Source organism: Rattus rattus, chromosome 1, assembly GCF_011064425.1.
Source record: "Rattus rattus isolate New Zealand chromosome 1, Rrattus_CSIRO_v1, whole genome shotgun sequence".
NCBI classification, from domain to species: Eukaryota; Metazoa; Chordata; class Mammalia; order Rodentia; family Muridae; genus Rattus; species Rattus rattus.
Genome location: NC_046154.1, coordinates 245861889 through 245876297, shown reverse-complemented (window position 1 = coordinate 245876297; position 14409 = coordinate 245861889). Strand labels below are relative to the sequence as shown.

General features: G+C 46.2%; 1 protein-coding gene across 1 annotated transcript; it reads right to left on the bottom strand.

Annotated features, from left to right (window-relative positions):
• Positions 1-366: 366 nt before the first annotated feature.
• On the bottom strand, positions 367-3919 carry Chrac1 (chromatin accessibility complex subunit 1). Its single transcript, XM_032916436.1, has 3 exons — positions 3748-3919; positions 1471-1597; positions 367-923 (listed from the first exon to the last, which is right to left on the bottom strand). Exons 1-3 carry the CDS (start codon positions 3892-3894, stop codon positions 811-813), a joined length of 387 nt encoding a protein of 128 aa, XP_032772327.1. The 5' UTR covers positions 3895-3919; the 3' UTR covers positions 367-810.
• Between the last annotated feature and the right edge of the window lie 10490 nt (positions 3920-14409).

The following is a 14409-nucleotide window of genomic DNA, read 5'->3' as shown; positions in this document are numbered from 1 at the left end:
CTCCTGCCTCCAGTTTCCTGCCCTGTTTGAGTTCCTGTCCTGACTTGATTTGGTGATGAACATTGATGTGGGAGTGCAAACTGAGTAAACCCCTTTCTCCCCAACTTGCTTTTTGGTCATGGTGTCTCATCACAGCTATAGGAACTCTTAAGACACACTGAGGACGGCTGCTTCAACTGCATGTGATTGAGGGATGAGCCGGGGCTCTTCTCAGGAGATGAGGCAGCTACTTATTGTTGCTGCTGTTTGTTTTGGTGCTGAGAGCAGTCCCAGTCATGTGCGTGCTAAGCACATATTCTACCTGCATCGCATCCCAGCCAGATGCTCGCCGTGAAATGTCAAAGAACCGAAAACCACTTCAATAAAGCATGTTACTGTAAAATACATACAGACCTTTAATGGAAAAAGACGAGCAAATCTCCATACAATAAAACTGCATAGTCTATTTTTAAAAAGAAAATCAAAGGCAGCACAGTATGCATGTAGCTGTTTGTGAGAACAGGGTGTCTGTCCACAAGACTATGCATCTGACGTGGAGCTTCCCGGGTCTTCCTGCAAGTTCAGTGTGAAGCTCAGTGGTATGTGCTGCTGTACCCAAAGCCAGAGCAGTGCCATCTGCCCAGGACTCTCCTAGTGGGAGACGAGGTGACTGAAGGGCCTGTGGAGGAGGCTGCTGTCTAGTCCTCTCCACTGAAAGAGCAAATGCAACAAGTTGCAAGTCTGAGACAACGCTGCAGTCCCTCCACTTCGCAGCTGCTAGTCTGTCCTTGTGTGTGCTCACGGGACTCGCTGAGAGCTCTTCTTGCTGGCCTAAGCCGGCACTTCACCAAGGTCGCTTCCATCGTCATCATCGTCCTCTTCCTCCCTCTTTTCTTTGAGCATTTTCAGGTACTTACTAGCTAAAATCTTCTTTGGTAATATATCTTAAAAGTGGAAAAACAGTGTCAATAATTGGTTATGGTAAACTATGACTACAATGATTCAAGTTTTAAAATGTATTATTTCCACCTTTAACCCTAGACAACCTCTAAACAAGATGAAATCCAGGCGTGCTTCTAGGTGAACAATCACAGAAATGGGCATTGTTTCCTGGGCATTCCACCCTGGTAAACATGTTTCTATGGCCTGATTTTGTGAACACTGTTCAAGCTAGCTGAGAGGCTAAACTGGCCCCTGGGCTAGACTGAAGCTCTTTCTAGTCAGAGTCTGACCCATGGCTGCATGCACCCGCTGCTTTGTTTGGGGTGCAGGGGAACAGGACAAGCAGCCAGCTCTCAGTGAGTCTGCTTGGCCATGGATGCACCTTCTGTGTACTGTTGGCTTCTTGGTGGGCTCAAATGGAGGCTGGTAACACCTCCCTGTGCCAGATCAGATAAACTGAGGCACCGAGCAGAACAATAGAGGGGAGAATAGCCCACTACAAGGGTTATTTGTTTGTTTTTTAACCAGAATGTCCCAAAGATTAAGTACCTGCGAGAAACTGAAGTGTCTCTGAATCCTCGGCAGCGCTGGCTAAGTCACTGTATGTCAGCGCTTTCTTGGCTTTGCCACTGCCGTGTCTGTAGGAACAGGTGGCTAGATACTGAACAAAGAGCTCCTAAACCAACAAGAAATCACACAGTTTACAATCTTAAAATTCCATTAATACTTCACATTATCTTGGTTCCTCAATTAAATGACAGGGAATTAGTTTACAGGAGACAGAAACATGAAATCAGAAAGGAAGCAAGAGTGTCAGTCAGGAAGCAGCAGGCATTTCCCAGCTGAGCTGAAGTGTATAATATAAATATTTACAAATGATTGTAAAAGTATGAAAAATATTTTACAAGTGGTTTTGGGGGTGCTGTGGTACATACTTATCAGGACTCAGGCAGAGGTAGGAGGCACAGGAAATCAAAGGCAGCTCTGGCTATATATCAAGTTCAAGGCCAGCCTGGGCTACATGAGCTGTTGTCTGAAAAGGATGGGGGAGGGGGGTTATAAGGAGGTATTACCGGCCTACACAAAATGGAGTTAAAGACCATTCAATGGGGTTGGGGATTTAGCTCAGTGGTAGAGCGCTTGCCTAGCAAGCGCAAGGCCCTGGGTTCAGTCCCCAGCTCCAAAAAAAAAGGGGAAAAAAAAAAAACAAAAACAAAAGACCATTCAAAAATGTTATCTGAGCATGGTGGCACATACCTTCAATCCCAGCACTTGAGGGGCAGTGGCAGACCTAGCTCTGTGTTCAGGGCTAACCTAGTCTACAGAGTGCCAGGACACTCAGGGCTACACAGAGAAACCATGTCTCCATAAAAGAAAAACCAACCAACCAAATTATATCTGGCTTGCAAAGGATTTTATTACAGATGTGAGCTGCCACATATCTGTCTTAGGAACACATTTTCAGCCTACTTGAATCCCTTGTCAGTTGTTCACTCACTACTATAATAAAAACCAACAACCTCAGGCTGAAAGGTGACATCTCATTTTGCCCAAGTACCTTCTAGGTGTGGAACTGACGAGATCCCAATGCTCAGAAAGTAAAACTGAGCCTTCCCCAAGGTTTAGTATTATTTCACCTAATAAGTGATCAGAGAACTGTCTGCATAGTGCTTAGGTCCTAACACTAGAATCTTACAAAAGAATGTGAATCCCAGCACCACACAAATAATCCTGATCCCATGATCTTGAGATGACTTAGAAACGAGACATGTACAGTTTACGTGTAAATATGCACCACTGTCTAAAAGGGGCTGTTATCCTAACATTGTATTCGGCTTTGGAGGACCAATGCAAGGAGACTGGGGAACTGTATTTTGTCAGGCTCTAACTTAAGGTTGGCAGTTGTAGTCACAAGATTTGTATTTCTTTTGTAATATTTTACAATATTACAATATTATAAAATATTGTAAAAGATACTACGCACTGATGTTCTAGAAGCAGAGGCTGGAAAAGAATGTAGAGACAGTAATCATGTCGGGTCTCAGAACAGTAAGGTTCTCGGTCTACCACAAACAAGACCAAACTTTAAACCAGGAGTGGTGTCAGGAAATTCTCATCCCAGTACTCAGAAGGGCCAAGACCAGGCTAGCAGAGTATGGTTCCAGCAGCACTTGGTAGGCTGAGGCAAGCAGATTGTTTGAGTTTGAGGTAATCCTGGCCTACAGGGTTCCAAGGTAAGGAAGGAGAAATACTGAGAGCTGACTCGAAATATAAAAATAAGAAAACAAAGCGATGTGTTTGGAGGGGGGTGTGTAGTTATAATGTGTCTCTAGAGTCTAACTTGTGACCAGCAGTTGTCTGCTTAAAACCTGACTACTTCCAGAGTCCTGAGGGCTGAAGAGCCCTAGACATCCTTGCAAGCTGTCCTGGATGCTTCGAGAACCCTCGCATCACTCTGCGGGAAGTCAGCGACAGAAAAGAAGTAGACAGTACGCCCTCCTCACTCGTCAACTCGCGCAGCCGCACTTAGCTCCTCACGCGCGCGAAGCAGGGCGGGAGTGACGCGGTAGGCGGGAGTGACGCGGTAGGCGGAACCCAGAGTACGCTGGGAGCGAAGTGATGCAGAGCAAAAGCAGCGCAAAGAACAGCGGGAGCGGCGCAGTGGGCGGAGCTAAGACCAAGGGAGAGTGGGTGTGTAATGCGCAGGCGCAGGGAGAGACCAAGACTCCCGGCTCCCGCAGGGCAACCAAAGGCTTGGAGTGTGCGGAGCCCAAGGGGCGGTTGGTGCCCGTGCCCGCCCCTCTCGCCGCCCCGCTGGCCGCTCACCGTGGCCTTGGCCGTGAGCACTAGTGCCTCCTGGTTGATGCTCGACACCTCAGGAGAGCTCTTCATGATGACTCGGATGCGGGACAGGGGCAGCGACACGAGCCGCTGTTCCCCGCACTTGTCCTTACCCACGACCGAGTCCGCCATCTTCCGCGTCGGGGCGGCCCGTGATGCCCCGCGCGGCCGCGCCTGCGCAGACTCCGTGTAGCGCGGTAGCCTGAAAGCCTGGGAGACAGCGCCCAGGAAAAACCCCTCGGAAGTGCTGCGGCAATCTCCCGGAAGAAGCGCTTTCAAGCGTCTTAGTACTTCGGGAAGACCCGAGCTGCACAGACCTGTCCTTTCAAAAGCTGAAAAAAAAAACAACCAAATGTCTTATGAGGTCATGTTCTGGAAGGAGCCAGAAAGCATGAGCCACACTCTTATTGTCAAACGGACCGTGGCAACAGTTTGGCCAGGGGAATAGGGAGAAAAGGCAGCCCTACCCATGTCTTGAGGCTTATGGGGATTAACCTGTTAAGCAGACAGGTGAACTAAATGGTCCTTGAGTCTTCTGTAGTCCCACCATAAAGCCAAAAGAATCACCAAGAGTTCTAGGCCAGTTTAGCCCCACAAGCTCTTGTTGAAGAAGATGGACCGTGTCTTAAGGAATAGAATGCAGAGACAAGGTAGAATGAAGACGATTAGAAACATCCTATCAAGTAGTGGTCCAGAGGGCAGTGTCGAAGAATATCAGAAAGTGGGACACCATGGCAGATAACACCACCAGACTGAAATTCTACCTACATGAAATTCGTGGAGTGAACTTAGGAAAATAAAGTTAATGCGGTCTGAAGAGGTCAAAAACTCGTAAATTGGCACTATAGTTGGAGGCTGGCAGAATGTTAGAGGTTGGATCACATTTGGTTTCAGCTTTCTTTACCATAGTGTATCCTAGTCCAATAATAAAATACAACTGTCCCCCAGTATCTATGGGGGATTGGTTCTAAGATCCCCACACATACTGAAATTGTACATGCTTAAGTGTTTTAAATGCATAAGGTAGCAGCTGCACAGAGCCTAGGCACATTCTCATATAAGGCCTACATCTGGGTATCCTTGATAAGTACTTTGTGAATGCCATCTGAATAGTTGCTGGACTGTTAGGGAACAGTGATAAGAGATTTCAACATGTCCAATCAGCAGGGACGATTTCTCTTCCTGGATACTTTGTATCTCAGGTTGGTTAAGACCATAGATGTAGGACGCATGCTCAGTGTTAGTGTCAGGCTTAGCATGTTCAGTGTTAGTGTCAGGCTTAAAAAGGCACAGTCAGTGAGCAAGGTAGCCATGCTGCCTGCCTTCAAGACTATGTTCACCCAGATGTACTGAGAAAGAATATCATTTCCAATGGGAAGTGTCATCCTGTGTGATAGGCTGGCCTCTGAAAAGTGGTATTTGTTCTCAGATCTGAAGCAAAGGAAAGCCACTAGAACAAGATGAGTTTTGTCTGTCTCTTAGTTGCTACCTGTCACACAAGTGAGGCAGACAAGAATAGGACTGTTTTAGGAAGCTGGGATGCCACTAACAGCCTATGGCACCACACTCCTCCTCAGCATGAGTGGGAGGGCTGGCACACAGACACACACCCGTCTGAACAATGGAATGCTTCTCTTCCACTTAGTTGGTATCAGACTTTGATTCCATTTGGTTGTGTTCTAGTAATGTTAATGTTAATGTTAATGTAAATGTTAATGTAAATGTAAAGTTAAGCCTTGGTTCTTCCTCCTAGCCCCATGCTCCCAGAAATAACAGACTCATAATATATTTACAAATACCTTGACCATATAGCTAGGCTCTTCTCTAACTAGATATAACTTAAAACATCCCATTTATTCTGTCTGTGGCTGGCTTACCTGTGCTCAGGTATCATTCATCTCATCATATCTTCCCGGCGAAATCTCCCACCTGGCTCTCTTCCAGAATCCTTTCTCTCTGTCAGATGTCCCACCTCTATTTCCCACCTAAACCATAGGCCATAGATTTTTTAATTGGCAGGTGATACATCCATACTATATGCAAGATATTCTCTCTGCAGACAAGTAACTAGGATACTAGGTTCTAGATTCTGTCAGGTTGACAATCTTAACCATCATAGGGGCTAACTTCCCTGCATTGTGCAGAGCCCAGAGAGAGTTCAGTCTTCTCACTCCCAAGAATTGTTTGCCCATTAATTTCTGACCCTCCAAACGACTCACCTGAGCACTGGCTACACTTGGGAGCTTCTGACAGCCTAGTTATGTCACCAAGAGCAGCACATGTGACTGCAGTGAGAAGGGAGGAGGATACATGGTTACCTGCTTTGCTAGAAGATGCTGGCATTGGGTGGTCCTGCAGAGGGCCCAGTTAGGGATAGCAACTAAGTAGACACTCAGAGTGGGAGCAGTTGGCTCTTGGCTCCAGACCAAGGGCAAAGCAGCTGCCTTACCTCCAGGCAGCATCTTCACTCCTGAGTGGTGCCCCACCTTCCTCTTGATCTTATTTCTCCACACTCTAGAAGGCAGTATTTGGCTGTAAGTCCCCTCCCTCCATGAGTGTACTGGTAACTAAGCAAGGCAACCGGGTACCTTCAGGGGCAGATTCTTGTGCTGATGTACCTTTCAGCTACAACCAAGCACGTTTAAGAGTGTGCTCCTAAATACACATTTATGGAGACAGCTGTGCTTATTGTGGCTTTGCACTGCAAACCAAACTGAGTGGATCTAGAGGCTAGTTTTCTGAACTGATGGATTGGTACCCAGAGATGACTTCAATGGCAGCATGACACAGCAAAATGGGTCCTCAAGTTATCTCCAGTCATTAGAGGAAGTGTCTGCTGAAAACAAGACAGCCATAGTGGCTATTGCAGTAGGGGTGGTAGCCACACGTTTTGTGGGACAGCCTGGCTTCTGACTGCACTGGAGAGACTTTGAACTGTCAGGTCAGGCCTCTGCTGGCCCAGAGTGTCTTTTCTTCTGGGGCTTCCATTCTGAAAGGGTTGCAGGTCATTTACCTTCAGTCCTGCCTGTTACATTCATGGAACATAAGCTGAATTCACAGCTTACGGTTGCAATAACCTTAGCTTTAACCACAGCCTGCAGTCACCAGAGAAGGGGATTTCAATGAAGGGGTTTCCAGAACATATGGTCTATGGGCATATATATATGGGGAAATATTTGATAATGGATATAGAAAGGCTTACCCCACTGTGGAAAACACCTTTCCCTGGGCGGTTACCTAAGAAGGCTAGCTAAGCCTGGATCTGCAAGGGAGCCAATGAGCAGTGTTCCTCCACGGTTCCTGCTTGAGTTCCTGCCCTGACATCCCTCCAAAGTGGGCTGTAGAACTGAAACAAACCCTTTCCTCCCCTAAGTTGCTCTTGGTCACTGTAGTTGTCCCAGTAACTGAGTGAAAGTCAACTAGCTCAGGAGAGTGAGCTCCCTGCAGCTAGGAAGGAAAAACCTGAGAGGATGCAGTTATGGAAACCCTTTAACCCTGACCACTGAGCTCTCCACTCACTTGGGAAGTGAGAATCTCAGCTGATGAAATGCCTCAAACAGATTGGCCTGAGGGCTAGCCTGTGGTGCATTTTCTTGCTTGATGATGTGCTAGGGCCCTGGCTGGTGGGCTAGGTGATCCTGTAAGAATAATAGGCAGAGAAAGGTATGAAGAACAAGCCAGGGAGCAGTATTCCACTATGGCTTCTGCTCCTGACTCCAGGTTCCTACTTTAAACTCCTTCCTTGGCTCCGTTTGATGATAGACTGTGGTGTAGTAATGGGAGTGAGGCTAAGCCCTTTCCTCTCTGAGTTGCTTTTGGTCATGGCGCTTTTTGCCACAGCAACAGAACCCCTAGTTAAGACCCGAGACAAGGTCTGGCTATGCTGCTGAGGTTGGTTGGACCTCCTGGGCTCAGCCGATTCCTCCAGCCTCTGGAGTAACTGAGAACACTGGCCTGCACCATGCACCTAGCGTCTGTGAGCAGAGAGACCACCATGCTTTGACTTCTGCTTTTCATAAATCTGAGATTTGTGTTGCATGCCTTGAAAATCCCAGCACTTGAGAGGCAGAGGTAGGTAGATCCCGGAGTTCAAGGCTCCAGAGTGAGCTCAAGGACAGCTAGGGCTACGCAGAGAAACCCTGCCTGGAAAAACCAAAAATAAAACAAAAGAAAAATCTGAGATGCTCTTTATATAATTTTGTGAATTAGCCCTGGACACCTGTCTCTGGCATCCTTGACCCTTCTGGATAGTGACAGAGCTGCGTGTTTGTGGCAAGGACTGTGGGACCCACATGGCTCGGATATTTACCATGAGTTCCAGAGACTCTGAGCTCTTCTAACCCGGAGCAGGTACATCCGGGAGTTAGACTGAGCTCATCTATTTTTATTTATTTGTGTATGTGTGTTGTATGACTGTGATGTATGGGTGTAGGTACACATGCATGTGTGTGCATGGGACCTTGTCAATCTGAGCATCAGGTGTCTTCTGTCACTCTCTACTTTATTCTTTGAAACTGCCTCTTTATGAACTTGTAGCTCACTGGTTCACCTAGGCTGGCTGACAGAATTCCAGACACCTGTCTGTCTGTGTTTGCCTCTCCAGGTGTAAGCTGTCACAACTGGCTTTAAAGTGGGTCCTGGGGATTGAACTCAGTTCTTCGAGCTTGCATGGCAGACTCTTTACCCACTGAGTATCTCCCCTGCCCCACAGGTACTTCTTGTGGGTCTCACCCCTTTCCTACATCCCTGTTCCTTGTTCCTAGGCTGATATGGCTCTGTACCGAGTGTCCATGCCTGCTTTTGGTTGTCGTTGGAGAAACAGAAAGGTAGCCACTGAGCCAGTCTCTGTGTCTTTGCTTCCCCAAACAGGAACTTCCCTCTAAACAAAGTTGGCTTCTTTTCCACCAATGAAACACTGAAGACAAGCTTTCTCCTGCCGATGAGGTCTCAGCCCCTCTGATGCTCTGGGACTCACCTTGCCTGTGCCTTGGTCTGGGACTTGTTTGTAATCAATGGAACTATTTGTCTTTTGTCCTTGGACAATTCCATGTGTGTGTATGTCTGCCAAGACATTTTGTGTCTGTGACAAATACCTGAAACAGTTTGAAAGAGAACTTATTTTGGTTTACATTTATTCCTAAATTGGATTGTCCCTGCCCGTGCTGAAGGTGACCATCATGGCCCTGAGAGCATGTGGTGGAGTTGAGTTTTTCACCCTATGGTGGTCAGGAAAGACAGAGTGGTATCAGGAAGGGGATCGAGCACAGCTTTCTCTAGCCAGCCCCACCTCCCATGATTCCACCACCTCCTAACAGCCTGTTCACATTTTCAGTCTCTCAATGGATTAAAGCACAGATCAGGGCAGATCTAATCTCTGGTAACACAAACACACACACTCAGAGGTGAGCTTCTCTAACAAGTAATCAAGTAGTTGTCAATCAAAACTAACCATCCCAAGCCTGCAGGAGGGTTCAGCATGTATAGGTGTTTGACACCAAGCCTGAGGACAACATTCTGATTCTTGGATCTCACTTAGTGGCAGGAGAACTAAGTCCCACAAGTTGTCCTTTGTCCTCCATAACCACCATGACACGCACAAACTTACACACATATAAACAAAATAAATAAATTAAAAAACTTAAAAGATTACTGATCAGAATATTACAAATATGCAAAACTGGTATATTTCCAGGCATGGGGGCACACACCTGCCTTTAATCTCAGAACCAAGAAGGCAGAGGGATCTCGATTATCTACATAATGGGTGCCAAGACTTAAGACCTTGCCTCAAAAAACACCCTTATATTTGTCTAAAAGTTATTCACTTATTAAAATGGAATTTGTAATCCTATACATACACATGCATGTGAAATACCCACAAGGCCCTTCTTCACTCCTGTGTCACCCTAACCAACACTGAAGGTCCAGTACATAAAGGTTGGTTTGACATCACTGACAATGAAACTTGTTAGAAATTCTCAAAACTATGTGTTCAAGTAAGTTAATGTTTTTAACTTCAACAGCTGCTAGAGATTTCAGCATTTATAAGCAATGAATTAAACATGAAGATGTTACTTTTGAGAGTTTTCAGTATGTTCTCTCAGTCCACTGAGAACACATGGGTGTGGTGATGTAGGCCTGCAGTCCCTGCTTCTAGGACAGTAGAGGCAGGTGGGTCAACTCGAGGTCATTTTTAGATACCTAAGGAGTTCCAGGCCAGCGTGGGTTGTATGAGACCCAGACTCAAAAACCTCAAATAGGAAGGCTGGCAAATAGCTCAGTGGGTAAAGGTGCTCTCCAAAAAGCCTGGCAGTGTGAGTTTGGACCCCAGGACCCACAAACTTGAGCGCACACAGAGAGAGAGAGAGAGAGAGAGAGAGAGAGAGAGAGAGAGAGAGAGAGAGAGAGAGAGAGAGAGAGAGAGCGCCGAACATGCCTTTTTATCAGAGGCAAGCTGATCTCTCAGTTTGAGGTCAGCCTGGTCTATATAGTGAGTTGCATGCAGATCCCAGCCAAGGCTGTCTTAGTCACTGTCCCATTGTTGGGAGGAGACACCATAACCAAGGCAACTCAAAAGAGAAAGCATTTAATTGGAGACTTACTTAGAGTGTTAGAAGATTAGTACAACATGGTCATGGTGGGAAGCATGCAAGCATGATGCTATGGAGTAGTTGAGGGCTTTACAGTTTAACCAACAGGTAGTAGAGGGGAAGAGGCAGGGGGAGAGGGTGGGGAGGGGGAGAGGGAAAGGGGGAGGAGAAACTGGGCTTGGTGTGGGATTTTTCAAAACTGAAAAGTGTCTGCTCCCACTGACAAGACCAAATCTCTTGTTTGTTTGTGTGGTTTTTTTGGTCTTGTTTTCTTTTGTTTTTGAGAAAGGGTTTCTCTATATAGCTTTGGTTGTCCTGGAAGTCCATCTGTACACCAGGCTGTCTTGGAACTCACAGACATCCACCTGCCTCTGCCTCCCAAGTGCTGGGATTAAAGGCATGAACCACCACCAACATAACTATCTGGCAAAGTTACATCTCTTAATTCTTTAATCCTTAATCTTTAATTCTCAAATAGTTACACTCAGTGGTGACTAAACATTCTAATACATGTGCCTTTTGTGGGCTATTTTCATTCAAACCACCATAACTATGTAGCAAGACTTTGTCTCAAAACAACAAAACCAAAACAGAACAAAAAAGAAATAAGACAAAGCCATGAACACACAATATTGACCTTTGGCTTTTACCTAAACTTCCCCTGCACACATGTGCACTCAGACATGAACACATACACAAAATAAAAACAAATATTAACTTCTAAAGCGTATGAAGGCCCTAGAGGTAGAAGCAGGAAGATTAGACATTCTAGGTCATCTTCAGTCACATGAAGAGTTTGAAGCCTGGTTGGGTGGTAGTGCATGCCTTTAATCCAAGAACTTGGAGGCAGAGGCAGAGGCAGAGGCAGAGGCAGAGGCAGAGGCAGAGGCAGAGGCAGAGGCAGAGGCAGAGGCAGAGGCAGGCAGAGGCAGAGGCAGAGGCAGAGGCAGAGGCAGAGGCAGATGGCTTCTAGGTTCAAGGCCACTCTAGTCTACATAGTGAGTTCCAGGACAGCTAGGGCTACACAGAGAAACCATGTCTTGAAAAATAAACACACCACCACCACCACCACCACCACCACCACCACCACCACCAACAACAACAACAACAACAACAATAGCCAGTTTGAAACCTGACCAGGTTATGTATAAGATCTCTGGAACACCATCATCGGAATATAACTAAAATGTTCCGTGCCCATAGTGTTCGGTGCCCATTAAGAATTAAAGTGTTCATATGTACAACAATGCCAAGCAACCAGAGCTTCCAGGGACTAAGCCACTACCTAAAGACTATACATGGACTGACCCTGGACTCTGACCTCATAGGTAGCAATGAATATCCTAGTAAGAGCACCAGTGGAAGGGGAAGCCCTGGGTCCTGCTAAGACTGAACCCCAGTGAACTAGACTGTTGGGGGAGGGGCGGCAATGGGGGAGGGTGGGGAGGGGAGGGGATGTTTGCCCGAAACCGGGAAAGGGAATAACACTCGAAATGTATATAAAGAAATACTCAAGTTAATAAAAAAAAAAAAGAAATCAACAGGAAAAAAAAGAATTAAAGTGTTGCTTTTAAAATAAAATGTATCTATTTAGTTAGTTAGTTAGTTTTTGGAAGTTAGGGTCTCACTGTGTAGCCTAGGCTGACCTTGAATTATTGGCAATCCTCCTGCCTCAGCCTCTTTAGGGCTGAGATTATAGACAGAAGCCATCACACTTGGCTAGGCTGTTTTTCTTTATCAATTATCTTTATGGTTATTGTCGCTGTATAATAGAGTTCGAAACCACAGACATGACACATTCTGCCACCAATCTTACTAGGTGGGTGTGGTGGTGCTGCTTGTAGCTCTAATGCTCAGGAGGCTAAGGACAGATGACCCCCTGAGCACAGGAGTTCAAGACCCACCTGGATGATTTTCAGGAATCTCTCTCAAAAACAAACTAACAAATCCACAAACAAATGGAAGAAAAGAATGCATACAGGAATTTAAAAGTATATGCTACTTGTTTTAGTCAGGGTTCTCCAGCGTCACAGAACTTACAGGTAGTCTCTATATAGTAAGAGTTGGTTCATGACTTACAGTCTGTAGTCCAACTCCCCAACAGTGATCAGCAGCAGCTGTGAATGGAAGCCCAGTGGCTCAGGCAGGCAGGTGAAAAAGAGATACTCTTTCTTCTTTCAATGTCCTTATACAAGTCTCCAGCAGAAGGTGTGTCCCAGATTAGAGGTGTGTACCACCACACCTGGATCTGGGACTTGCTTTGTCCCAAGTGAGCTTGAACTCAGAAATCTCCTCGCCTTTAGCTCCTAGGATTCATAGGCACTTTGTCTCAAGATCTCCATACCAAGATCCAGGTCAGAAACTTGTGTCTCCCCACCTCAAGATCAGGATCAAAGGTGCGCCTTCCAATTCTGGACTGTAGTTCATTCCAGATAGAGTCAAGTTGACAACCAGGAATGGCCACTACAGTGCTGCACTGGAATCCCTTGACAATGTCTTCTTTCAGTGGTGGTAGCTGATCATGTTGGTGGGATCATGTTGGTGATTGCTTGGTAGAAGTCTTTTTTGGACTCGGCTTTTCATGTGTGTGTGCCTCTGAACATGTGTGTTCAACCTGGTGGGTCAACATTAGCTGCTTTCTTCAATTTCTCTACTCCTTATTTTTGAGACAAGGTCTGAATTCAGTCAGCCCAGCTTAGCTAGCAAGTTCAAAGATCCTCCCGTCTGTCTTCCCAGGTCTAATATCACAGATATCTACAGTTCTGGGGATCAAACTCAGGTTCCCAAGTGCGTATGAACAACACTCTTGACTGAGTTATTTTCCCCATCCCAGACCGCAATTCTTCTGCCTCAGCTTCCACACTTCTGGGGTCCCAGTGGGAGTGGAGATCTTGGGCAGCAACCTCACTCCTATCTGTAGTGGCTGATGGAGCAAGGGTGGGGAAATCTGCTTACAGGAATAGATGGGCAGGTATAGATGACACCATTCTGTAAGCTTTTGTTTGTGGTACTCAAGCTCACACCGAGGGTCTTGAAAAGGTTGGGCAAGGGCTTGATCACAGTAATTCCCTGAACATATTGCTCGTTGGTATGCAGCCCAGGCTTGTCTTGAATTCAGGATTCTCAGGATCAAGCTCTGCATATTGGAATTCTAGGTAGGAGCCACCATACCCAGTCAGAACGGGTTATTCCATGTAACAAAATGTGCTCATTTTAAGTGTCTAGAGATGCTGGACAAACATGTACATCAGTGTAAACATCAAAATAAAGATGTGGACATTCCTACTAGGCCCCCCACCTCCCACCAAATGTCTATTTTCCTTTCCTGTGAGCGTTTAACCTGGGCCCAGGGCACACCTGCCCTGTCTGTCAGTATAGATCAGCACTGTCTTCTCTAGAGCATCAAACCAACGGACTTGTCATCTCTTCCTGTCAGGCTGCCTTCACTAGACATCCGAGAGTCTTCTACATCATAGACTATGTCTGCGACTTGTCCTTTTTTCTGGCTGTGTAGTAGTCCCATTTTCCTGTTGAACATTTGTTTATTTTTGCCTTTCCCCCCTGTTGGTGGCCATTATGACTGGTTACTATGAACATTTAACCATATTTTTTCCCCTAGTAAACACCCAAGTGGGAATTAGTGTGGGCAAATATGTGGTGGGGTTGGGTCATGGGGGATGGAAAATATTGCCGAACCTTTTCCTAAACTGTCTGTAGTAGTTTCTTCTCCCTCGGCAGTGAGTCCAAAGCCCGGTTTCTCCATATCTTTGCCAACACTCGGCAAGGTCAGTATTTTAATTTTAGTGCACAGAAGAGGGTTGAGAGTTACCTAGCTTTGGATTTTATATTGTTAAAGAAACATTCTGGCACATCTCCAAAGAGCAAGGATACCTTCTCCAGGAGGATTGCATTAGGGGAAGAGATCCAAGTGAATCCCAAACTCTGGGCATTGGTATTCCCAAGAAGAGTGAGTATGAGGGTTTAATAGATCATTTTGGTTCTCAGCTTGGTAAACCATAGAAGCCTCATGTGAGGAACTGCCTCCGGCAGATTGGCC